Here is a 24746-nt window from a genome sequence, read left to right as displayed (position 1 = left end):
TTGCGTGCTCGAGAGGTTGCACCTCTAGTGTGATAAAATATACAAAGGCAAAGTGCCCTGTCTCCACGGACTTATGCCATCCCGTCCTACAAACTCCTCAAACACCATGCTCCATGCATCCCACAGGTTTCCAACCCATCTAAAAACCAGGTGGGTTCAACCTCTGACTAACCCTTGTCCACTTGGGCAACTTATGCACACTCTTCCTATACCCTCGCACCTTCTTGTCAAAGATACTGTACTTGTCCTTGGGCAACATCTCCTGCTCAGTCGGCATATCCGACTTCCACCTCACCAGCAATTTCATCGTCCCGGCCTCCGCCGCAGCATCTCTCAATAACTTCCCATTGGGCAAAAACTCTCCCTGTCGTGGTCCGCGACCATGTCTACGAGTTTCGAGCGCTATGACGGCAGGTTTGAACGAGTTGAGGAGCCGTTGACCCTCTGCTGTGGTGCGGAGTTCAGAGGCCGTGGCATTCCCGGGGATGGAACTTGTGTCTGGGTCTGGGGTTTCCGAGGGCGGGGGTTGGGTGGATTGGAGGTCTGAGGTGGCTTTTGCGCGTTGCAGGGCTGTGTCGAGGACTGTGACTACGTTGTCTACTCGGCGAAGACGACGGCGGTGGCGGAGCTTTTGGTGTGGTGAGAGGCGCCAGGGTGTTTTCCTGGGAAAGTCTGTTAGAGGGATGTGATTGAGATTGAGATGGGTTTGAGAGATGGAATGTACCATAATAGACCACCTGATAGAGGTGCGCTGGGTTTGAAAGCGCCAAACATGATGCCGGTGGATGTGGAGAGATGCTCAATGTTCAATGCGCTTGACAGATGGAGGTGGAGTCGATGGAAGTCCGCGGGCAAGCCAAGATTTTAGGGAGCCTGAGGTTGAAGCTTGGGATGAATGAATGTGACAGTCATCACCGACTGATTATTTCCATCACCACAACAACATGTCTTACTACTTCTCAATCATCGGAAGTCGGGACAATCCAATATTTGAAATCGACTTTGGCACCTCAAAGATTGGCGGCGATGGCGTGGCCCGGTTTCGAGAAGAAGCCAAACATATGAACCAATTCATCGTACATTCCGCTTTGGATGTAGTCGAGGACGCGCAGTGGAGTACGAAGGAACTGTAAACGCCTTCCCCCGTCGCATCATTTCATCACATCGTTCCATACTCATACCACTGCAGATACCTAAAGAAAATCGACTCGTTCCAGAACAACCACATCCACACATTCATCACAGGTGGCAACGTCAAGTTCATGCTTCTCATGAACCCGGATCCCGCGGCAACAGCATACTCGAGTTTCCAGACCTCGCCTCCTTCACGCCCGGCAACCGCGAGACAAAGCACCCTCATCGCCAACAATCCAACCAGCCAGCAGACCGAGGAAGCCGTAAGACAGTTCATGCTAGAGGTACGTCACCCAATGCACGCTCCTGACCGCCGTCAGCAATCCCACGTCCGGTGCCTGCAAAGGCTTGATGCTGACATTCTCCATCTTGGCATGAACAGGTCTACGAAGCATGGATGAAATGCATTATGAATCCCTTCTACGCCACCGACCAGCCCGTCACGAGTCCCATCTTCCGGAGTCGCGTGAGCACGGCAGCGAAGAAGTATCTCTGAAGATCATTCCAAAAAACCCAAATCTACCTACTTCCCACCCTGCCAGCCACAGACAAAGCGCTCCAGACCATCAACGCACGTGCAAGTGCCAAGTGCCCGTTTGATCGAAAGATCAGCAGACCTGGTCCAACCAGCCGCACGCACCACATTGTGCATCATTCGCGAATCCGCCATGTCTCTGCACGTGCAGGGTGTCAGTCAACCCACGGAATACGTATGTCGGCCCAGAGACGAGGACCGGACTCCTCACCTTTCGACATGCAGCCAAGCGAAGCAACCACCCCTCTGCCGACCAACTTCCAGCCCTCCTGCTTGAAGAAGCGGGGGTGTGCATGCAGCAACCGTTGTGCAGAGAGCTCCAACCAAGCTCAYTCGCGTGGCACCTTTTTGGAAAAGCTGCAGACCGCAACTATGATGAATTGTTAATTCGAAACGGCAAATGTCGGCGTGCAGATGGATTTCATGTCGCGCTAGGAGGCACACACGTCGCAGACCGCTCAAACAGGACAAACTCACGCAAAGTGACGTTCGGTGCAGGCTCCGTGATCCAATCAATTCTGCTACATGTGCAATTGGATCTACAAGGACAATTGCAAGTACCGCTGCTTCCTGCATAGCAGCGGACGAATTCGGAACGCAACTCGATCATCGAAGTCATGGCAGAATTTCCGAACGTCTTGTGGTTCTTCATGTTGCATCCTGTCGTAGCAGTACGTACGATCGTCAAAGATTAAACGCCCAAACCGCGATTCCCACGCCGCATCCCATGTCGTACCCATTCTTTACTTCCAAGCTTCGTACATGCATCAACGTTCCCCGTAAACAGCCAAAAAAAAAAGCAGCGCGCCATGATGAAATCCGTCCCAGACACCGCACTCCATGACAACTTGCATGCATCCGTATACCATTCGCGAATCAAGCAAAAAAATCCGAAAGATTCCAGAACGCCACCGTGTCCCTTTCCCAATACCATGGATGGCATGTAGAGTAATTGTTACATTGTTCTCGGCGAGCATTCCGTCATCGTCATCGCCGGCAGTATCGCCGTTAGCCGTCGATCTCATGCATGCATGCCCCACGGACAGCAGTGCATCCCATCGCGGTGCAATTTTCATAGTGCAGCCTTCGTGTCAGAACTGCAGCAAGTATTCTGTTCACCGTGGTCCGCTGTGCTCAGTGGTGGTCTCGTCGTGGTGATAGTAGTCGTGCTCGGCTTTCCGCTCGCCGGCGACGTCTTCATTGAGGGGATAAATTTCATGACTGGGTCGTCTCCAGACATGTTGTTTGCCCGATAGGGTACGGCTGAAACGCAGACCGGGTCGCTCCTGCATTCGTGCCGCATGTTGTCTCTCCTTTGCGCGTTGCATGATGACCGACAGTGGGAGATCTGCGTCGTCCTCGTCTTCTGAATCGTCAAAATCAGAGTCATCGCTTGCGTCATCCATTTCGTATTTTGTTGTCCGCGTGGGCCGGAAGTCCAGGAAGTTGGGTCTCGGTGCTGATTGTGGCTTGTGACCAAATGTTTTGAAGTGAGAGTCCATGTCGAACGCGTCCCTAAGGCTTGGGCTGTTGTCGGGTGTGAGCTGCGGCATCTCTTCCAGAGATGGATCCGAGTCGCTACGGCTGCGCTGAGTCGCGCGCTGCAGAGCAGAAGCTTGGCTCGCGAGGAGATGATTCCATCGATCGGGGACGTTTTCTTGTCGCTCCTGTGCGCGGCGTCTATCGTTGTTGAACAGAGCGAAGTCGGTGATACCGGCATCCCATTCTACTTCCTCGCCGCCGTCGCTGTCGGAATCCCAGTCTTCGTACTCGTGCATCTGGATGGGAGATAGGAAGTGGTCTTCAGGAGCCTTGTTGAGCTCTTCCTCAAAGTATGAATCATCGTCGGTGACCTTGCCAATCCTGATGGGCGCAGTGGCGGGCATGGTCGATTTCGCCGAGTTCTGTAGCACAATGTCTTCGACAGGAGCACTAATGGTGGGTGCTGGTGGCCAAGATGAACTTCGTTCAAGATCGACTTTAGGAATCGTGGGTATTGTTGTGCAGGTAGCACTTCGTCCAGGAATCTGGGGCGCAGCGGGTGGAGACGACATAAGTAGTTATGTCGAGGCGTAAAAGTAGGTTTCAAGAGACGCGGCTGGCGGTTGGGTGGACGCGAGCGTACCTCCAACGTGGGGTAGAACTAATTGGAGCGATACACCGACTCTGTCCGCGATACGGTGTGATGATGCTGCAATATGTACTGCCGCTTTTCACGCGCGGAGGCAGTGCAGCGAGCAACGACACCAGTACACGTCGCCACCGACGTGCCCAGATCGCCGCCGTTCTGTGTTGTTGTTATTATGAGAGGATGTTGAGGACCGCCCGTTGTGAGAAGCTTCGAAATTGTGTAGTGGGGCGAGCGGGTGATTTCTGCATGGGTCAGATTGTTCATGCAAGCGAGCGGACGGCTGCGGCGGAGAGGGCTCTTTTTCTCTCTCGAGTCGCACCGGGGCAGATATACTCTTCAGCTGCGATGGAAACCGGCGATGACTCTTTGCGGGTGCCTGCCTCACCTCGCGGCAGACACTTACCTTATATTAGACAGAAGGTCAAGCGGTTGGTAGGCGCAGCATGACAGGCAGCTGTCTCACTTGCCCTGCTCACTAAAAGGACCCATCGCCGTGTGGGAAGACGGGACGGATGGGCGACCATGGCAAAACTCAGAGTCAGAGCGCCCCCCACGCCCGCGCCCTCGCTCCCGAGCATACCGTAGCCACAGCCATTCAGCGTGATGATCATCGTCATGACATGAGGGTACCTGGCAGTCGTTCGTGATGATTCATTCACCTTGACCCGATGCAGACGCCGCCTGCCTGTCTCTGGTGGCCCGCAGGAGGCGTGCAGTAGTCGTGCATGCCGGCCAGCAATCGCATCAAAGGAATGGGCAAGACGTGGTTGGAATTATGCAGGCGATCATGCGAAGCTACACCTGCTCCCGAAGGTGGCGTCTCATACCTAGCGGTGAAGTGTGGGTGGAGACCCTGGCGTCAGCTGCTTTTTCCGCGCTTTGTGCGAAAGCTGGAGCGAGAACATGGAACGTGGATTGAATGGACTTGGAGCATGGCACGAGCGCGAGGTTGCGATGCTGGTTGGAAGTGGGGTGGGCCAGCGCTAGTCAAACCTTCTTTCCAAAAAGCCCGATGCACTGTTCTTTGTTTGGACTGGCCGGACGATTGGGTTGGAGTCTATCTCTTTGTGAACTACCTAAGGTGACTTGCCTACAATGTGTGCAACCACCAAGTGATACGGACCACCCGGCTGCGGGACTGTACAAAGCCGGAGAGGCCAACAGCCGGCGTTCACTTGAATCGACCAGCCCAGCCGCCAGCTCTCCCGTCTCGTCTCTCTCACATCGCTCTTCGTATGTCATCACGCTTACGCCCCATCACAACGTTGGAAAGCCCTATAAACTTTACCAGGTACCTAAGGTTCGTCCCCACGCCAAGAGCGCTTTGAACACGCATACCTAAAACCGTACTCCCTCGCCATTTTTGTCTCGGGCGGCAACACGCAACACGCAACATCCAAAACCGTAAAGTAATGCCTCACCCTCCGCGTGGTCCGCAAGGCACAAAGGGCGATGTAAGTCAGGTTCAACCAAACTTGAGAGACAATGCCTTGATCGACACACTGATACGAGAGGGGCAAACGAGAGATGGTGTGATGATTCCACACAACTATTGACGACATGGTGGGAGCCCTTCCAACTTCCAAGATCTCAGCCGTCCCTTCGACCAGATGATCTCGCAGCCTGATACCAAGAGTCTCGCTCAATTTATAGAATATTCGTAAATCGTGATATCTGTCCGCGTCGCCCTGGTGGCGTCTGACCACCTTTCTGTGACACCGAGACATCTGACTAATTCTCCTTCAGCYCCAGAGCCTGGTCGCCACCTGCGTTCACGACTGTCGCCTCTTCGTCCACGACCGTCGCTTCTCCGTTCACCACTGTCGCTTCGTCGTCCACGACCGTCGTATTTTCGCCGGCCCTTGCACTCATCATTCGTCGGAGTGCGCTCATCCCTTCTTCGTCCAATTCCGCTCCGTACGAAGGACGCTCCTCCGGCTCCAGATGGTCGGGCAGGATTGTGCGGCAAGTGAGTGCGARTCGCAGGCATTGCTCGGGAACTACCTTGTGCTCCAGGTACTGCTGAATCTCATACCCCTCCATCAAGACAATGTCGCCGTGGTTAAGAGTGACCACAACCAGATCGTCGGCCTTTTTCATGCGCTTCTCAAAAAGCCCCAATTCCACCGGGATCTCCTTCACTCGCTTGTTGTAGGCTTTCCTGTCGTCGCCAAGTTGCTGAAGTTCATCCCATGCAGCCAAACGCTTCTCGTATGTCTCCTGGCTGGACAGTTCCACACCATCAACCTTTCCTCCGATGCTACCGGGCACTGGGCGTTCCTTGACAAACAAACCAGTCTTGGAGCAACCCGTGTAGTGCTTCATCTTCATGCGCAGGTGCATCTTCGCTTTGCCGCCGAGGGATAGTGTGGCAATCCGAGGTCCGAGTCCTTCCTCTCCATCGTCGTGATACTCTAGCTTCTGGCCTTCCATGTACGCAAAGATCAACTCCTCGTTCAGATCTTCGTGGCCATCCGGGTCCAGAAATGTCTGTGATGCCCAGTTGAGATCTGCTCGTGCAGCACGAACAGGCCAAGGAGAGCCTTGGAAGGGTAGGCTCGCACCACTGGCGACGAACTTGTATGGCATGCCGTAGTTCATCGAGAAAGCGGTCATGAAGTCACCATCTTCAACGACGTCCTGCTTGCTGGCTTCTTGCTCTGGCTCTGGCTGTGGCTCTGGCTGTGATGTGGGAGCTTTTGAACGCTTGCCGCTGCTCGTTGCAAGATCGACTCGTGCCGAACGACTCGGAGGCTGTGTTTGCTGCGAGTCTTGTGTCTTWCCCCCGGACATCTTCTCGGCTCCAAAACGGCGTCTCTCAAGATGTAAATCCTCGCGCTGCATTGCGTCGAACATCTCATCTGCGCCACCTGGCAGTCTGTTAATGGTCGTGTTCGAGACCAGATGTATCAAAGCTCCCTTCACTCCTGGCACAGTATATCTGTATACCTTGAAACCATGCTTGAATTCCACAGACATTTCAACGCCTTGACTGCGGTCGTGCTTGTTACGAGCCAATGAAGGCCCTTCGCCTGTACTCTCCCATGGTTGATGCAGCAGTGGAATCTGAACCGGAATGTGCTTGGGAAAGTTCTCAAAAGCACAGGCTGGATTCTCGCATTTCCAACCCTTGAACAGACGTCGCGAATTACATCTTCCGCACTTCGGGCAGCACATTCCGCGAGTGTTGATTTGGGTCAGATTGTCGCCCACCATGGTCCCAACGCTAAGAACTGGTGGCTTGATGCTGAACGGCTCCGTCTCAACATCCCACTCCGTGCGGGCGAGGAGGAAGGCTGGATTAAAAGGCAATTCGCCGTATGGTGCGTCTTCGCTACTTGGCAGCTTCCAGAAGCGATCGCACTCTGGACTCAGACACATCCAGCCAGTGAGATAGACCATGGGATGTGTGGCGGAGCAATACTGGCACTCCTGTTCGAGCAGTGGCAAGACTGTCTCGTGCTCTTCACTGCGGGTGGTGGGGATAGAGCTGTCCTTTGGTGTGTTCCATGCAACTTGGGACTGGTCCAGTCGCTCGAAGCGATACCTGATGGTAGTCCAGACTTTGTTCTTCTTGCCCATCGTCTTTTCAGCCCAAACCGCCGTTGGCTTGAACCAACCAAGCACGCTGTAGCGATACGGCATTTTACAAAGTGCACCCTCACTCTTGTTGCCACAGATCACCACAAGGGGATTCTTGTGTTCAATATCGTTCATTACAGCCTTGACCTGAGCCTCCTGCATAGTGTGATGCTTCCTCTGGACGAGCTGTCCAGTGCTGTCAGCTTCCATACCACCTCCAGCGCCAGAGATGATAATGTCCGTATCCATGTACTCCCGGCAGCGAATTGCACCATCGAAGAGGAAGGCATAGACGTGGCCGTCATTCTGATGACATCCACTCTGCGGCATCTTGAAATAGGGCACGGTCTCACACAATGCCTGGCGACTGTCGGCCCACACCTGGGGTAAGCCCTGAGGATCTGGTTTTGAGTTGATGGGTCCTCGGTTTGTAAGCTTTTGCGATAGCTTCAAAAGATCAGGATCGATCAGAGATTGAAGGTCAATTGCCGCTTGATTCATGTCGCCCTCGTTCCTCTCTGCTGGTGGAGTCGGTAGTGCATTAGTAAGGACCGACTTTGGAGGTGCTGGGGCTCGTGGTGTTTTCAGAGCTGCCGTCGACTTCTCTGGGGTTGGGACTGCACTCTTTGGGGTCGCGACTATGCTCTTCGGAACCGGCATTGATTTCTTGGGGGTCGTGCGTGCGCTTCTCGGGGCGGATAATGGGCTGCCCAAGGGGGCTCCGAGTTTCTCAGGCGCGCTTAGGCGTTTGGAGTACTGAGCCTTCAGCTCTCCCTTCTTCGTGAACCAAACCGCTGGGGTCTTTAGTGTAACCATCAGCTTTGACGAGGCCTCATCTTGATCACCCACGCCTGTTTCTGGCATTGAGAGGCGCTTAGAAGTCTGCTGAGCTGGTTGTTTAGAGGCAGGCATGTTAGAAGTCGTTCTCTGGCTAATCTGGGATATGGATTGGCGCTCCTTGATGTGATAATCCTCCAGCTCCCTCAATTCATCGGCATCGGTGTCGAGCTCTGTGCTCAGATCGTCGTCGCTGTCGAGGCCATTCGGCGCCAGCTTCGCCCTGCTGAGCCTCTTGGTTATGACCTTGGCACCCTTGGCTGGCGATTTGCGTTTGTTGGTAGTGGCGTTAGGGACTTTCACAGGAGCAGAAGATTTTGCTGCGCCTCTGGCACTCTTTCTCGGCTTATCCTTAGCAGTCGTCTCAGCTTTGCGCTTCTTTGATGCGACTTTCGTAACCGATTTCACGGGTTCCGCAGCTATCTCAATTTCATCTTCTACTTGCTGCGTGTTCCCGACGGCCAGTGCAAGATAGTCTGGCCTGCTGTTACGAGCTTCTGGGCGATCACGAACATAATCGTCCGGGTGAAAAGCTGGCTCCGATGAAGCCATGTCGCGTCCGCAGTGGAACTTCAGGCACAATAGTCGGAGTGGTCAAAGATGTCTGGTGWTTGAGGGAGCAGGGAGGGCCAATCAGCCTAGTACTATGCTGGCTGTCGCGGGGCCGTACTTCCAGCGCTAAGCGGAAAGAAATACCGTGGAGGTTGCTTCCTGTGACCACAAGCGAGGAATGTCTTGCTGTGAAGTTGAAGCCTGCAAAGTTGTTTTTGGTGATGAGAAGAGAACACGTCCAGCTGAGTACTTATGCTGGCTCTCGTGGGATGCTGCTTGTGGTAGAAGTGCAATCAATGGGCAATGAAAGCTTGTTGCTGTAGCTGCCGGACCAAATTCTTGTGAAGTTGTTGATTGTGGTAGAAGAGATGGAGATCCGGCTGCGTGTAGGCACTTATGCTGGCTAGCGTGGGGACGTGCTCGTAGCAGAAGATGGCTGATGCCTCGTGAACGCTCCGTCTGGTGACTGCAAGCGAATGGCTCTGTGATGAAGTCGAAGCTCGCAGCGAAGCCTGCCCGTTATGTAGCTTATTGTGGCAGCAGTGAAGTCGGGATTCCAGATACCGAGCTATGCGCCAAAGAGACCACCTTGTAGGAGTACGATTCGCAGAAGAGCATGAGCAACGCGGTTACGTAGCAGAAGACCGAGCGGCGAAGTGACGGTGGGAAAAAGTTGCTCGGTGATGTTCTGGTCTGCTTGTAGTGGATCGAGTCACCTCAGGTATTGTTCTTTTAAGTAAATAGGCTTTGGAGTGGGGAAAGTTTAGGCATTGAATTCCGGTAGCGTGATCCGTAGAGTGAGGTGATCTGCGAACCTTGCTATAGGCCTGCAGGGAAAGCTCGGAGGCCTCGTGTGCAGACGGGTGAGAGCGAATGTCGTATATGTATTTGTGATGTGTGGTCGATGCTGCTGGCGAGACGATTCGCACGAAGAGTCTTGAAGCGTGTGAATGAGTATAAAATACCTCCATACCGAGACGAAGTGCGAAGTGAGGCAAATAGGAATTGCATGAGGAAACGGGTATTTATACAACCTATCTACAGTGCTGAGCTGCGCACATCTTTATAACTTCAAGTTGCCACCTGAAGCAGATGTGTTTGTCACGCCGGCCGCAACATCACCTGGCGGCGTTGTGCTTTGTGCAGCATCCTCGCACAAAATCTGCAAACTCTGCACTGGGCGGTCCTGTCGAGACGGTGCGTTGCAGCTCGAAGCTCTGCCTGGCCTGGAGAACGCTCGAGACACATCGTCCGCAACACTGACTTTCTCCTTCATCCGACGATGGAGACTCCGCTCGCGCTATCGGGGCTTATCCATCCAGCCTAATTAAATCGCTGCCATCTTGCTCTGTCTGCTCTTTCATTTTTCTGAACGATCATAGGTGAAGACACGTGAACGGAAGACTCATCGTTATAGGAGAAGGTGCAAAGTTGGTGGTGGTATTGAGGACGCAAATCCTTCGAGGGGGACTGATGACGCCAGGTGCCGACGCTGATTCTGGCATGCTCAATCGAGCATCAGCGTCTTGGTGGGATCACCAATGAAATCACGACGGTATTCTGCGATTCGCTGCGCAATGACTGCGACATCTTTGCCGCGATTTGTGCTGCGCAGTTCTTTTACCACGGCCGTCAGACCATCACGCCAGGCCTTTTCTTCTTCTGCGCCCTTCGCAGGGATCTTTCGCGTTCCAATTTCTCGCAACAAATCGTTATCTGGAATCAACGATCCCAAGTTAGTATCGCACAACAGGACTGGACTGGGTGCAGCGYGTATGGAGATGGAGTCAGAGCAAAGAAAATGCAGGCCGCCGTGATGATTGCGAGCCAAAGAAAGAAACTCCAGCATCGGACGTGCATTCTTACGTCGACGTTTCTTGTGTTGTTGAGTTACGTACCGGAGAGTGCCACTAGAACAGTCGTCAGTATCAGTGGATGATTTTCATAAGAGAGGGCATTCTCAACAACACTCACTCGTCTTGAAATGCTGGAACTGGCAATCTTTATCGTTGCAGCGCCCACCAATCTCGAAGGGGCATATAGGTTTCTCGTGATCGATGTTGTTGGAGTATGTTAGTGACTTGTGGCCCCCTGGTACGTTTTCGATGAAGTCAGGGTGGTATCGATATTCCTTGAAGCGAGTAAGCATGCTGGTATAAGGCTTGTAATATCCAGAAGCCGGGGCATTTTCCACGACGGCCACATGCTGATCCGCTGCGGATTGCAACTCATGAGCCACATCGTCTTCGGTGGAGGGGCGCACCGGGTCGGCCTTGGGCACGACATCGCCGCCATGATCTTGAGCCGCACTCATCGATTCGGGCCGGTCGGAAGATGCCTGCGCAGGGTTTTCCTCGGGCTCATAGTCCTCGGAAGATTGATCATCAGACGAGTTGGAGTCAGAGTCCGAGTCGTCGGAAGAGATGTCCATTGCTTCATTGTTGTCGTCATCATGCTCGTCACGGTCTTGCTCTGTCTCAACTGGATGTGTCCGATCACCAGCGATAGGCTGTTGGGGCGCGTGGGCAGTCGATGGCTCGTACATGTCTTCATCAGAATCATCGTCCAGAACCTCTCTGTCTTCGGTGCCGTTCCCACCTCTGCCGGCGTCTGGAGCGACCTCGATGGCGTCCGATTCCTGTTGTGCAAGTTTTATGTTCTCAAGCTGTCCATTGTTCATGCCAGTGTTGGGTCCCACAGCATTGGCCATGGCAGCGTCCATTTCAGCAGCGAGCTGTGAGCTTGCTGCATCTGGGTTRGAAGTTACACTGTGCGTAGTGGCCTGTGAGCCAATTCTGCCACTGTCAGAGCTGATTTGCAGCCTCGTGTCCGTACCGCCAGTGGCACCAAATGCCGCAGGCTCATACGATTCGCCTTCTTCATCGCCCGACTCCTCGGCCTCAACGTTGACTCTTGGCCCTGACGACTGTTCATCGGCGAACGAATCAAGAGTTTCGGGCTCGTACAGGTCACCATCGTCATCGTCGTCCTCGTCAGTGGCGACCATCGTCTGTTCTTCCGATTGATCAGGTGCAGAATGAGCCGTTGTTTCAGAAGTCGGTAATGGAACGTTTGATGTGGCAGGCAACTTGCGTCCCAAGCTATCCTCGAGCTCTTGCAARCGTTTCCGCAGCGCCTCCTTCTCCTGCTGCTTGCTTGAGAATGGAGCAATCGATGGCGATTGTTGGCCCATCTCCGCAGCCGGTGTGGCTGCGTCTGACAAGGACATGCTCGATCGAGCAGTCAGGGCTGCGCCAGGAGATTGCGTAGACGGCGCTTGCGTACTGGCAGTAGGTTTGCCATTGACCTTCCTCCGCTTCAGCTCCTCCAGCCTCTTCTTGGCTACCTGAAGCTCCTCGAGTTTGCGCTTGAGGTCGATAGATGGTGTTCCAGGCGTTGATACAGCCCTCTGAGGATCGACCTTCGCGGGAGGAAAGTCTGGGAGTAGACCGATAGGGCGAGCAGGGAGCGATTTCGATTCTGACCCGGGCGACTGCTGGCCAGTGCTGTCGTCGGTATCCATTTCTGAGCCATCATCTTCATCACTACTTGTCTCAATGATAAAGGCCTCATGCTGCATGCCGTTCTCGCCGAAGGGTCGCTTGGGAGCACTTGGGCCGCCCCATGGCGCTTGTTGACCACTCACAGGTCGCGGCCGCAGCTGATTCAGCGGTGCAGGCGATTTTGCAGGGCTCTGCGTGGGCACTGCTGCAGCAGCTGCGACATCTTGAGCCTGCGCAGGTACCTGGGTGCGAGGCAGTTCGACTGGAAGCCTAACGGGCGAAGACTCCTGCTGCACAGGGGTTCTGGTCGTGAATAGACCCGGTAAGCCAGATCCACGTGCGATGGAGGGCGATGCCGCAGCTGAGGTTCGAGGCGGGAGCTGATGTGTCGTTTCCCGATCAACTACGACGGGTGACGATCGTGTCACTGTTGGTAATGCAGGCATCACGGTCGCATGAGGTTGACTTTGAGTCTGATGCAGAGTGCCTTCTGCTCGCCAAGACGTAGTTTCCGGCATGCTGGCATCGCTAGACAATTTCTGGGCATTATGGGCTGCTGCTCGCTCAGCCTGGAGTTTTGCCAGCCTCTGTCTGACTAGTTCTGTGTCGAATGTAACCCTTGTAGTTCGTGCAGCGCCGTTCGTACGCGAGGAGTCGACAACCTGCGAGGCTGGAGCTTGTGAGGCAGAAGCACCGGCAGACTGGGGGATGGCGGACTGTTTTCCTGCTGCATGCTGTAACGTTTCCGTGGTTGCTGACGCGTGCTGTGATGGAGGCCGCACGGCTGCGGGCGTCGTAGGGCTCTGTACATGATTAGTCGTTGGCGATTCCAACACTGGTTCAGACTTCTTGTTCTTCGCGGCTTGCAATTTGGCCAAGTAGGAAGCACGATCCGGCTTAGCAGCTGCCGTTGTATTTGCAATTGTCTTGACAGCAATTTGCGGTCTTCCTGGCGTCGGGAGCTGTGCCTTAGCCTGTGTGCCTGGAACAGCAGTGTTCACGGCGCCATTGAAGGCGACACGCGGCGCGATGCTCTGTTTTGCGCTTGCCGAGGGCTCGCCCGATTGTGACGGCAGGGGAAGCCCGATCTGCTGGTACAAGTTCCTTAAGGATGGTGTATTTCCAACTTCACGCGCCAGGTYTTCGAACCCATAGCCAACTCGGTGCAACTCCAACACGAAAGCTTTAACAGCGATACTCGGCGGAGCGACATCTGTGACTGGCGCGGAAGCAGGCGCATTTCGACTCTCAACGACCTTGGCAGGATGATCAGCCACATGGCCACCATCGGACGACTGACCATTGCGTATTATTGAGGTAGGCTGGGCAGGGTGAGGTCGAGATGGTGCAGCTTGAGTGCTGTTCACTTGAGTGACATGTGCCTGGACACTGCTGTCCGGTACAGAGGAACCGTACAGTGCATGTGTACTCTGTGCTCCCTCATCATCCTCAAGCTCGCCTTCTTCCCTGTCCATATTCACACCAACATCTCCACCATTCAACGGCGCGGAGGCTTGGGGGGTCACTGCTGATGCGGGAACGGGGGCAGGAGGAGGGCCAACGGCGGGGATCGAATATGCACCTGGACCTGGCGGTGGTAGGGTGAGCTGCCCGCTCTGTAACAAACGCGCAATTGTCATTAGCTCTGCGGCAGAAATGTTGATATTGAGAGCCGAGAGATCAACGCCGGGCAGGCCTGCATTTTGTTGAAAAGCCATTTGTTGTGGCTGATTGGGTACTACAGGTGTACCGTTGGTGAGAGGTGGTGCCGGAGCATGATTCTGCGGTGGTGGTGGTTGTTGGTTTGGCGCCGGACCACCGAAGTAGAAGGCGGGTCGCTGCGAAGACATTGTCGTCAAGCAGCGCAAGGTCTGGGGAACACGATGTCGGCGTTACAGCCTAAAGTCATGTTGACACGCGCCGTCTCTCGCCCTCAGTCCGCACCCTCCGCGCGCTTCTCCAGCAGCGGGTACACTTGACACTGTGCTGGCGCGTGGGACGTGGGTGGGAACTGGTCAGGGCGATCTCGCGACAAGACGGGTTTCGCGTAACGACTGCGTGCGCGCAGCCTTTACAGCAGTCTCACACGCTCGAATGGCTGTGGAGAAGGAATTGTCGATGAGATGCGAGCGACGTGATGTCGTGATGTGATGTTCTTGAAGAAATCCCCGAATGTTGGCTTACCGTTACCTAATTCTGGCGGTCGGCTCGTTAGCCTGTTTTGCCGTTTCGCCTCCCATTCGCGTTGCCCCGCGGATACTCCCGTCTGTTTACGACGCCGGCCGTGTTTGGTTTGACCCGGCAAAGGCACGTCCAACGTCAACGTCTCGCACACGCGCGTGGCTTTGCTCATTTCACGACCAAATTGTACATAAACGCACTTGCGTCCGGATAACGACCTTTAGTTCCTTGCGAATACTCCTTTTCATGGCCCGGTAAACTCCCGGCCATCGCGCGTTCGGACAACACGCGCATGCGACGACTAAACGAAGGTATAGAGGGCAGGATGAGTGCTCAGGCTCAAGACGGGCCTCGATGGCGCAACAGTCCATTCGGTCGCGATGCAGACACTCCCTCACCAGGACTACCACCAGGACACGGACGATCACATTCCAGCATTATGCAGTCTCCGACAGAGCTGGCGGGACACGTGCGTAATCAGTCTTTGACAGACTTCAAACTGCCCGGACTGGGTAGATCAGACTCGCGAAGACTACGAGCTGGCTCAGAGCGTAACGGAACTCCAACAGGGACGTTTGCGCCACGGTTCATTAAGAGCGAAGAGACAGACGAAGGCGCCGAGCGGGTAAGAGGCATTGAGGGCGAGAATGACTTCTCGGGAAAGAGATATGTTTGGCTACGTGATCCTGCGACTGCCTTCATGCGTGGATGGGTGGTGGAAGAGCTGCCCGGAGACATGCTCAAAGTGCAGTGCGACAATGGCAACCAGCGAGATGTGGCAGCAGACTCAGTGGACAAGGTCAACCCAGCCAAATTCGACAAGGCAGACGACATGGCCGAGCTCACCCATCTTAACGAAGCTAGTGTTGTCTACAACCTGCAGCAGCGCTATCAGGCCGACCTCATATACACCTACTCCGGCTTGTTCCTCGTCACGGTCAACCCGTACACCCCTTTGCCCATCTACGGACGCGACTATGTCAACATGTACAAAGGTAGAAGTCGAGAGGACACAAAACCGCATATCTTTGCCATGGCAGATGAAGCATTTCGGAATCTGATTGATGAGGGCACTAACCAGTCCATTCTTGTGACCGGAGAGTCTGGTGCAGGAAAAACAGAGAATACTAAGAAAGTCATCCAATTCCTGGCTTCTGTAGCAACCTCGGACACGCCGCGAGCAAAGAGCAGCGGCCGTCAACTATCGAATCTGTCCGAGCAGATATTGCGTGCCAACCCGATTTTGGAAGCTTTTGGTAACGCACAAACAGTCCGGAACAACAACTCCTCTCGATTTGGAAAGTTCATCAGGATAGAATTCACCCGGGCTGGTCAGATCGCAGGGGCATACATTGACTGGTATCTGCTGGAGAAAAGTAGGGTCGTGCACGTCAACCCCAACGAGCGCAATTACCATGTCTTCTACCAACTACTGCGTGGCGCAGACCCGGCCATGCGGCGGGCCTTTATGCTTGACAATATGGACGTCGAAGACTTTGAGTACACCAGGCATGGAAACGACATTATATCAGGCGTTTCCGACCAAGACGAGTGGAATTCGCTGCTTGAGGCGTTCCACATCATGAACTTTTCAGACGATGACCAAACGGCTGTCCTCCAATCGATAGCAGGCGTGCTTCATCTCGGGAATATCTCTGTCATGAAGGAGAGCCTTCGAGCAGATCAAGCAGCGTTGGCCCCGGACTCTGCAGAGGCTGTGCGTCGGACATGCCATCTCCTTGGTATCGATACACAGTCATTTGTGAAGGCTCTGCTGCATCCTCGAGTGAAAGCAGGACACGAATGGGTCGAGAAGGTCCAGACGCCGGAGCAAGTCCGACTCTCGATCGATGCCTTGTCCAAGGGCATTTACGAGCGCGGCTTCGGTGACTTGGTCGACCGAATTAACCGTCAGTTGGATCGCACTTCGTCTGGAGCCTATGCCGATGATACCACTTTTATTGGAGTCCTGGACATTGCTGGCTTTGAAATTTTCGAGGAGAACAGTTTTGAGCAGCTGTGCATCAACTACACCAACGAGAAACTTCAGCAATTCTTCAATCACCATATGTTTGTCCTGGAGCAGGAAGAGTATGCGCGAGAACAAATCGAGTGGAAATTCATCGATTTCGGTCGCGATCTCCAGCCCACAATCGACCTCATTGAGCTACCAAATCCCATCGGCATTTTCTCGTGTCTAGATGAAGACTCTGTGATGCCCAAGGCAACGGACAAATCCTTCACCGAGAAGCTGCATTCGCTTTGGGACCGCAAGACCCCAAAGTACAAGCGCTCGCTGTTGAATCAAGGGTTTATGCTCACACATTACGCCGCAGAGGTCGAATACTCAACTGAAGGCTGGTTGGAGAAGAACAAGGACCCTTTGAACGACAACGTTACACGTCTGCTGGCTGGCTCGAGCAACGAGCATGTGGCACGTCTTTTCGCCGACTGCGCCGTTGTTGAAGATGTTGAAGGAGCTGCACGCAGTCGGGTGAAGAGAGGTCTGTTCCGCACCGTTGCGCAGCGACACAAGGAACAACTCTCAACTTTGATGAACCAGTTGCACTCCACGCATCCTCATTTCGTACGTTGCATCTTGCCGAACCACAAGAAGAGACCCAAACAATTCAGCTCTCCACTCGTCTTGGATCAGCTTCGCTGCAATGGTGTGCTCGAAGGCATCAGAATTGCGAGAACTGGCTTTCCCAATCGACTTCCTTTCGCCGAGTTCCGTGCACGCTATGAGGTCCTGTGTCAGAATATGCCCAAGGGCTACGTTGAAGGCCAGGCGTTCGCCACGCTCATGCTCGAAAAGCTCAACATGGATCGCAGCTGGTACCGGGTCGGCCTTACGAAGGTCTTCTTCCGCGCGGGTGTGCTCGCTGAGCTGGAAGAGAAGCGCGACTCCCTCATTCGCGACATCGTCGTCCGCTTCCAGGCCCTGGCCAGGATGTTCGTCCAAAGACGCATCTTCAGGAAGCAGCAGTACCGCGCCGAGGCAACGCGTGTCATTCAGCGTAACTTTCAGGTCTACCTTCAGATGCAAGCAAACCCCTGGTGGCAGCTGTTCGCGCGGATGCGCCCACTGCTCGGTGCCACAAGACAGTCAAATGAGGTCAAAAAGAGAGAAGAAGAGATCAAACTGCTCCAGGAGAAAATGGTCGCAGAGGAGGCCCAGCGCGCAAAGGTTGAAGACGAACGTAGGCGCGCTGAGACGGAGGTTCAAAAGATCCAGCACACTCTTGAAAGTGAGCGTGCACTCGCTCTGGACAAGGAGGAAATCTTCCGCCGCCTCCAAGACCGTGAAGCTGAGCTCACCGAGAAATTGCAGGGTGCGCTCGATGACCAGGACGGTCTGGAGGAGCAAATAGATGAGCTCTTGGCTGCTCGCAAGATGGCTGAGGAGCAAGCCGAGGAGCGTAGGAAACGTCTTGATCAAGCCACTCAGATCATCGAGAAGCTAGAGACCGAAAAGCACAACCTCGCTGGTCGTATTTCCGAGCTGGACGCTCATTTGGAAGAGATTGAGAACACCAAGGCCATGCGAAGCGAACAGGAGGAGGCGCTCCAGCAGGAAATTCGAATGCTGCAGAGCCAATTGAGCCTGAAAGATCGCAAGCTACAAGACCTGGAAGCCAAAGCTCTGAAGACAGACCAAGATCTGGATCTCAAATTGGACGCTGCGACGAAGGACCTGCAGGGCTCGAGGAAGCAGATCCGTGATCTGTTGGATGAAAACAGATCAATCCGCCAGCAGATGACCGACCTTTCAGCGACCTCGACCAGCTTTGAGGACCTCATCAAGCGCAAAGACAGCGAGCTGGCCATTCTGAGGACTGATATGAAGCGATATCAGGATGACCGCAAGCGATTCGAGGAGGAGAAGTACAGTCTGACCGCACAGCATGGTAGTATTCAAAGCCGTTTGCGTGACGTTCTGGCTGAGATGGAGGCTGTCAAAACTCAGCATGCACAGCTGCAGCGTGAAGCCGCAGATGCAAAGCGGGCTTTGGAGGAGCAAACGTCCTCGAATGAACAAGCCAAGATGCTCGAGGCCCAGATTCACGACATCAAGGGTGAACTCTTCCAGACGCAGACAGACCTCAGCCGTGAACGCCAATCCCGAGATGACGTGAAACGTATCGCGGCCGCAGAATACGAGTCCTTGAAGCGCGACCTGGATTCTCTCAAGGAGTCAAAAGTGACTGTTGAGAAGGAGATGTATGTGCAATCTGACCTGACAAGGCGCGCTACCGCCGCTCGAGAGACGGCGGAGAATGAACGCAAGGAGTACCAAGCGGAACTACAGAGCCTTCGAAAGAAGTTCATTGATATGCAAGAGGCCAAGATCGACGCTGAAGCCGTTGTGGAACGCGATCTAAATCGTCAAGCAAATGAGMGCCTTTCCAACATGCGCCGTGACTTGGATGAGAAGATACAGCAAGCCGAGCAGTTAGAAGCCGAACGTGGGCAGCTTGCAGGCGAGGTGCAGCGATTGAAGAGATTCATCTCCGACTCTGACAACTTTAAGCTTCACCACGATCAGGAGAAGCTTCGTCTCGAGCGCGAGCTGGTCACCGTCAAGGGCCGTCTGACCGCATCCGAGAACGACAACCGTGCGCTCTTGAACAAGGTGCAGCAAAAGAATCTTGACATTGCTCGCTCCAACTCCAAGGCCAGCGACAGCCAGCGCGGTCGTGTGGCGCAATTGCTGGCTGAAAAGGCCAAGTCCGATGAAGAAGCGAAGAAGCTTCTTCGCCAGCTCAACGACGCGCAGCTTACAATCACCTCGCTTGAGAAGCAGAAGGAAAAGCTTTCACTGAACCTTGAAGATCTCAACCACGAAGTCGATCGCGAGCACAAGTCAACTCGCAATGCAGAGCAGCAGGCTTCCACCGTCAGCCTTCAGCTTGCTGAAGCCAACCGAAAGCTGGAGACTGAAAGACAGCTCCGCTCGCAGGCAMAACAGAACACGCGAACCGTGCAAAACTCTCTTGRTGCTGTACACAACGAGCTCAATGAAGCCCACGGCCATCTCCAGCTCCTACAGAAAGTCTTTGATCCGGAGCATGGTCGACTGCCGTCCAATATCGATGGGGCGAAGCCTGATCTTAAGCAGACCATCGATCTGGCCAAAAAGCTGGAGGCATCAGAAAGCGCTTTACGGCTTGCTACCGATCGATTCTCAAAGGCAGAGGCCCAGCTGGAGAACAGCAGGGCCCAGTACCAAGAGGAATTGCAGGAGAACGATAGTCGCCATCAGAACTCCAAACGTGCTCTGCTCGAGGAGATGAACGCAAGCCAGGTTAACGCACGAGCTTCGCCAACCAACCTCCGCCGCGAGTGGGACAGCCGCAAGCCATTCTCGCCAGCACCTGTCGGCGGCACTCCTACCACTCAACGACATCTGAGCAAGGCTAGCAACGACTCTACTCGCTCAGACCGCACCGTGGACACTGTAACATACAACAACCGCATGGATCTAGCGGCTGAAGTGGAGCTGCTTCAAAATCAATTGCAAATGTCCGAGATGCAGAATCGTCATTTGCAGGCACAGGCCGAACGCACTCCAAGCAAGAGCAACTGGCAAGATGACAGTCCTTCTGTTCGTCGTGTCCAGAAACTCGAGCGTGAGAATTTCCGCCTGCATGATATGCTGGATGATTCGGCTAAGAAGGTATCCGTGCTTGAGCACAGCATCCGCACTGGCCAACTCTCCCTGAAGGAGGTCCAAACGAAGAGCCACGAGGAACTGTACGACCTGATCAACTCTCAAGAACAATCTCGCCGTACTCTTTTGACTTCTCACAATACTGCCATATCTGAACTAGCAGACGCCAAAACTGCATTCGACGACATCAAGCAGCACAAGGCATCGGTGGAAAWTGAACTGCGAGACGCAAAATCCGAGCTTGAGGATCTCACCTATGAGCGAGAACAAGAGGCCGCAAACCACTCGCAGCTGTTGCAAGAGTTCTCCGACATGCAGATCCGCCTTGATGCTGAGTCTTCGAGAAGCGAAGACCTTGCYGGAAGCATGAATTTGTACAAGGCAAGAGCTGACGAATACTTCGGGAAGCTTGAGCAGGCAGAGATTGCAGTTCTCAAGGCATCCCGTGCCGAGCAGTTCGCCAAGTCGCAGGCAAAGGAGGCGGAAGAAACCTGTGCAAGCATCATGTCCGAGCGCAAGCAGTTGGACATGCTGGTGGAGGATTTGCAGCGCCAGACTCAACAGTACGAGGAGAAGCTGGAGGATGTTTCAACTGATCTCCAGAGCGCTCTGCAATCTAAGAAGCGCCTTCAAAACGAGCTAGAAGACTACCGCTCGCAACGAGCAATGGATCTCGAGGACAAGGAGACTTCGATGGAGCAGACCCGGAAGAAGTATCAAGGCGAACTCGCCTCGCTGACAACTGAGCTTGAGATCGAGCGCGACAATGTCATTCACTCCAGAGGAGAAAATGGTCGCCTTCGCGATGAGTTGGAGGAGCTCAGGAGCAAATGGGACGATGAGGTACTCAATAGCTCGACATGGGCCAAGGAAAAGTCTCGACTTGAGGTGACGCTCCAAAGCCTGTCGGACTCTCGTGACGAGGCCGTCAACGCCCACAACGACGCCCAGAGCAAGGTCGTCGAGCTACTCGGCCAAGTACGCGGTCTGCGAACGAACGTAGACGATATCGCGGCCGAGCGCGATATGCTCGCCAAAGAAAAGAAGGGTCTTGAAAGTCGTCTCGCTGAGGCTGCCAGCCGTCTTGACGACCTGTCCGAGAACGGCTCGCCTTCGAAGCGATCTGCAGCATCGTCTGATAGGGAAGTCTTGGATCTCAAGTCAAGACTCGCACATCAAGAGGACATTGCAGCGGCTGCAGTTGGCAAGATGCGCCGTGCTGAAGCACTTGCTCAGGAGGTGCAGCGAGACATTACCAATGAGCGCGAAACCAGCGTGCAGCTTCACAAGTCCAAGGCAGCGCTTGAGAAGAGCCTCAAAGACCTTCAGCTCAAGTGCATCGATCTGGAGACCAAGGGATATTCCAGCGGCAGCCAAGACGTTCGTTTCTTACACGGCAGAATCCAGGAGGTAAGCATCCCGATCACGCTCAAACTTCATCATACCTCAGCACTAACACATCACCCACCAGCTCGAAACATCTCTCGAATCGCTCGAAAACACGCGCACAAGTGAAGCCCGCAGCGTCCGCAACGTCGACCGCACGGTCAAGGACCTCCAATCCCAGATCGAACGCCGCGACAAGGCAGCGCAGATGCTCACCGACGACTTGCACAAATCCCGCGACAAGGTTGAACGTCTGTTACAGACCATTGATGAGCTACAAGCAAGTGACTCCGGCGCGCAGCTAGCTACCAAGCGCGCTGAACGTGAGCTCCGCGAGGAGCGTGAGAAGAATCTCCGACTGGAGCGCGAGTTGGAGCGCATGGGCGCCGTCTCCCGTGCTGATCGCGAGAGTGTGAGGCGGAGCACCACGCTGGCTGCCATCAGTGATGGCAGTGGGAACCGCAGCAGGAGAGGGAGTTCAGTGGCGCCCGGTAGCGTCAACGGGGATGTCAAGATCGAGGTTCCGGCAAGAAAGAGCAGTCTCACCAAGGGTTTTTTGTAGGGAGCGAGGCGCAAATGAAGGAGTTTGGGCGCAAATAATGTCGGAGGCCTTCTTGTAAATGCTTTGAACGATACGATATGGATAAATGGGTAACAATGGGTGGATATCTGCTGGGTCTGCTYCTGGGAATGACTGGGAGGACCGTTTGATGATGGCTCGATAATGAGTGCGGCTGTATATTTCGTAAATGCATCTATGCATGCTGTCTCTTGATCATGAATTCATGAACCGTGATATCGTTACTGGCTACAAAGCGGTGGCAAAAGCACGGATGCTGAAATAGATGATKCCCGCCATGATAGCAGTGCTCAATAGCAATACCTGACCTGTCCTTACAAGCAGGAGATATGAGGGGATTCCAACGAGGATCTCCAATCTTCTTGCCACCTTGCGTCTTTCTTTCCAGCCCTCGACGACCTCGAATGGTTGTGGCCTCACGGGCAGACGCGTTTTATAGATTCCAAAAGACATGATGACTGGGCGATGGTCGCTCGTGGGTTGCACAGCCAGCGCTTTGTAAAAGTACACAATTGGCGATGGGTCGGAGACGTACAGGATGCGATCACACCAGGACGGCATCCTATGGTTCGCCCAGAGCCAGACTTGCTCCTGTATACTGTCGATGTTGACTGCCGGGGCTGAGTTGCACCTGCCCTTAGGGCCCTCCTGGCCGGCACCGGTATTTGGGACTCTGGCGTTAGCAGCGGCCAACTCCTGTGCTTTGGAGGAGTATTTGTAAGTGGGGGGAAATGTGATGGGTGCTTCAGTCAAATGATGCAGAGTCCGTCCTGCTCTGAGCTCCCGAGTGAGTTGATCCTTTTCGAGAAGATGCTTATGATGATGGGGATCTTCATCCGCCGCCATGGGCTGAGGCCAATTGACGGAATCCTCAGGTTTTGGTGCTGTGTCGGATGTTCGATAATTAAGGTCGCCGGCAAAGAAAATGTATGAAGGTAAAGGCGTAAACAGAGCATGTTCATGGTCTTTGAGGTCTTCTGCCGCACGTTCTCGTCGACTCTCGGCCAGAAGGGGCTCTGTGTCTGCCTCTGTCCGACTGGCGCCTGCACTGCTTGGCTGCGGACGCTGCTGCTCCACCCTCCCTCTTTTCCCATCTGCCTGCTGCCAGACATGAGGCTCGACCAGCTCAAAGACCAAATTTTCGCAAATCYTGCGCCAGTCTGCGTTCCGGCGCTCGCACTGCTCTTCACCCGGCGCCAGATGAGCCGAGACGAACGTCAGTTGCACGCCTTCCGTTGCCAGTCTAATAGCCACAGCACCCTTGTTGCCCATGTCCAGCACTCCCACACCAGTTCCGGCTGTTTGCACCGTGTCGATGAGAGCCTTGACCTCCCGACGTGCAAAGACCATGATGCCTGTCATGCCGACACTGCGGACCAACACCTTTTCATAGCATATTTCCCTTGTATAACTCCATCTTGCGGCAAGAGAAACTGCTTTGCAGAAACGCTCGTAGTACGGCTTGGTGAAGCGGTCACCCAAGAAGCTGGATCCGATCGGTGCGACTTCTTGCAGCGCGAGGACGATGAACCCGGGCGGAGCCTCGAACGGCTTGAGCGCGCTGTGCAGTGACGAGGCAAAGTAGTCGACATCGATCAAGGTTCGTCCGCAGTTGAAGGTCGTGATGCAGCAGTGGAGAGGGACATCACGGTGCGTSAGCACCATCGTGAGCGTGAGGTTTCTGGTGCAACTTCGTTATGTCTARTTCTCTGTATGCATGTAACTATGTTCGTAGCACGCGAGGTGGAAGCAAGATCAACGAGGCACATGAAAGGCACGCTAGTGCTTGCTTCTTAAGGTACGATACTTCGCCCTGCAATCCATCGTGACTTCCTACCTATTTGCTAGATACTGCGTCATTTGCGTATACCATTTGACGCCATTTGATAAGTACTTTACAGTAGAACTACATGTACCTAGCTGCGCCTCTCAATCTTTAGGTTTCCAAGGTTGAATGCCGAGATTGTTGCCAACACCCCATCTGCGTACTAAAATCTTACCCAATTTCTCGATTAAAGGACGGGAACGCTAATTTAGCACACTTGATAGAGGCAACTTGAGCCTGTAGGTATATGTACAAGGGCACTTGCCCTGACGGCATGGCATCCGACAAACATCTGCAACCATGCACTTCTCTTCCACGCTCGCAGCTCTATCCACAGTCCTCCTCGCCAACGCGGCACCACAGCTACCCACAGGCTGGGAAGCGCCAACCTGCACAGACGGCGGCCAACTGCACTGCTGCTCGGCAACATTCGCGGGAGATCTTGCGCCTGTTACGCTCCTTTCCGACTTGGCATGCTACGATTTGACTCCTGCAGACACGAATTGCATCATAAGTGAGTGATAACTTTGACGGAAATCCATGAGACTTGAAACTCCTGTCTAATACCTGTCTAGCAAATGCACCTATAGATCCGCTGGTGGGATGTAAAGGAGTGTGGTCGTGCTGTCAGGTCAACACTCTGGCCCCACTGTTGGGCATCTTCTGCTCCGACCCACCAGGAGAATGTGTCGGCGACGAGGCTCCCCCGAGGTGTCTGGACGTTTTGAACGATCGATTTGGGCATTGTCCGGCGAACGGAGGGGGACTTCTTGGAGGAATCTTGTAGAAGGTGGAAAAGTAATCGAGAACTAAAGAGGGGGAAAGT

At 54.1% G+C, this 24746-nt stretch overlaps 8 protein-coding genes; 3 read left to right on the top strand and 5 right to left on the bottom strand.

The window, feature by feature from the left end:
- Positions 1-139: 139 nt before the first annotated feature.
- On the bottom strand, positions 140-774 carry RCC_10904 (related to ribosomal protein YmL31 precursor; the record flags this gene model as incomplete). XM_023776130.1 has 2 exons in its annotated part: positions 140-662; positions 725-774. The coding sequence occupies 2 exons, from the start codon at positions 772-774 to the stop codon at positions 140-142; spliced, it is 573 nt and encodes a 190-aa protein (XP_023631898.1).
- Positions 775-944: 170 nt separating this feature from the next.
- RCC_10903 (related to sedlin) lies at positions 945-1630 on the top strand (the record flags this gene model as incomplete). XM_023776129.1 has 3 exons in its annotated part: positions 945-1116; positions 1246-1418; positions 1517-1630. The coding sequence occupies 3 exons, from the start codon at positions 945-947 to the stop codon at positions 1628-1630; spliced, it is 459 nt and encodes a 152-aa protein (XP_023631897.1).
- Positions 1631-2784: 1154 nt separating this feature from the next.
- Positions 2785-3555, bottom strand: RCC_10902 (uncharacterized protein; the record flags this gene model as incomplete). Its single annotated transcript, XM_023776128.1, has 1 exon — positions 2785-3555. One exon carries the CDS (start codon positions 3553-3555, stop codon positions 2785-2787), a length of 771 nt encoding a protein of 256 aa, XP_023631896.1.
- Positions 3556-5531: 1976 nt separating this feature from the next.
- RCC_10901 (uncharacterized protein) lies at positions 5532-8771 on the bottom strand (the record flags this gene model as incomplete). Its single annotated transcript, XM_023776127.1, has 1 exon — positions 5532-8771. The coding sequence occupies one exon, from the start codon at positions 8769-8771 to the stop codon at positions 5532-5534; it is 3240 nt and encodes a 1079-aa protein (XP_023631895.1).
- Positions 8772-10278: 1507 nt separating this feature from the next.
- Positions 10279-14124, bottom strand: RCC_10900 (uncharacterized protein; the record flags this gene model as incomplete). XM_023776126.1 has 3 exons in its annotated part: positions 10279-10487; positions 10670-10681; positions 10746-14124. The coding sequence occupies 3 exons, from the start codon at positions 14122-14124 to the stop codon at positions 10279-10281; spliced, it is 3600 nt and encodes a 1199-aa protein (XP_023631894.1).
- A 770-nt stretch (positions 14125-14894) lies between these two features.
- RCC_10899 (probable myosin type II heavy chain) lies at positions 14895-22077 on the top strand (the record flags this gene model as incomplete). XM_023776125.1 has 2 exons in its annotated part: positions 14895-21539; positions 21601-22077. The coding sequence occupies 2 exons, from the start codon at positions 14895-14897 to the stop codon at positions 22075-22077; spliced, it is 7122 nt and encodes a 2373-aa protein (XP_023631893.1).
- A 246-nt stretch (positions 22078-22323) lies between these two features.
- Positions 22324-23760, bottom strand: RCC_10898 (related to inositol polyphosphate 5-phosphatase and related proteins; the record flags this gene model as incomplete). Its single annotated transcript, XM_023776124.1, has 1 exon — positions 22324-23760. The coding sequence occupies one exon, from the start codon at positions 23758-23760 to the stop codon at positions 22324-22326; it is 1437 nt and encodes a 478-aa protein (XP_023631892.1).
- A 460-nt stretch (positions 23761-24220) lies between these two features.
- Positions 24221-24707, top strand: RCC_10897 (uncharacterized protein; the record flags this gene model as incomplete). XM_023776123.1 has 2 exons in its annotated part: positions 24221-24434; positions 24496-24707. 2 exons carry the CDS (start codon positions 24221-24223, stop codon positions 24705-24707), a joined length of 426 nt encoding a protein of 141 aa, XP_023631891.1.
- Positions 24708-24746: the final 39 nt, after the last annotated feature.

Source organism: Ramularia collo-cygni (assembly GCF_900074925.1).
Source record: "Ramularia collo-cygni strain URUG2 genome assembly, contig: RCC_scaffold25, whole genome shotgun sequence".
Classification (NCBI taxonomy): domain Eukaryota; kingdom Fungi; phylum Ascomycota; class Dothideomycetes; order Mycosphaerellales; family Mycosphaerellaceae; genus Ramularia; species Ramularia collo-cygni.
The sequence above is the reverse complement of the archived record's forward strand: the minus strand, read 5'-3'. Positions and strand labels throughout refer to the sequence as shown.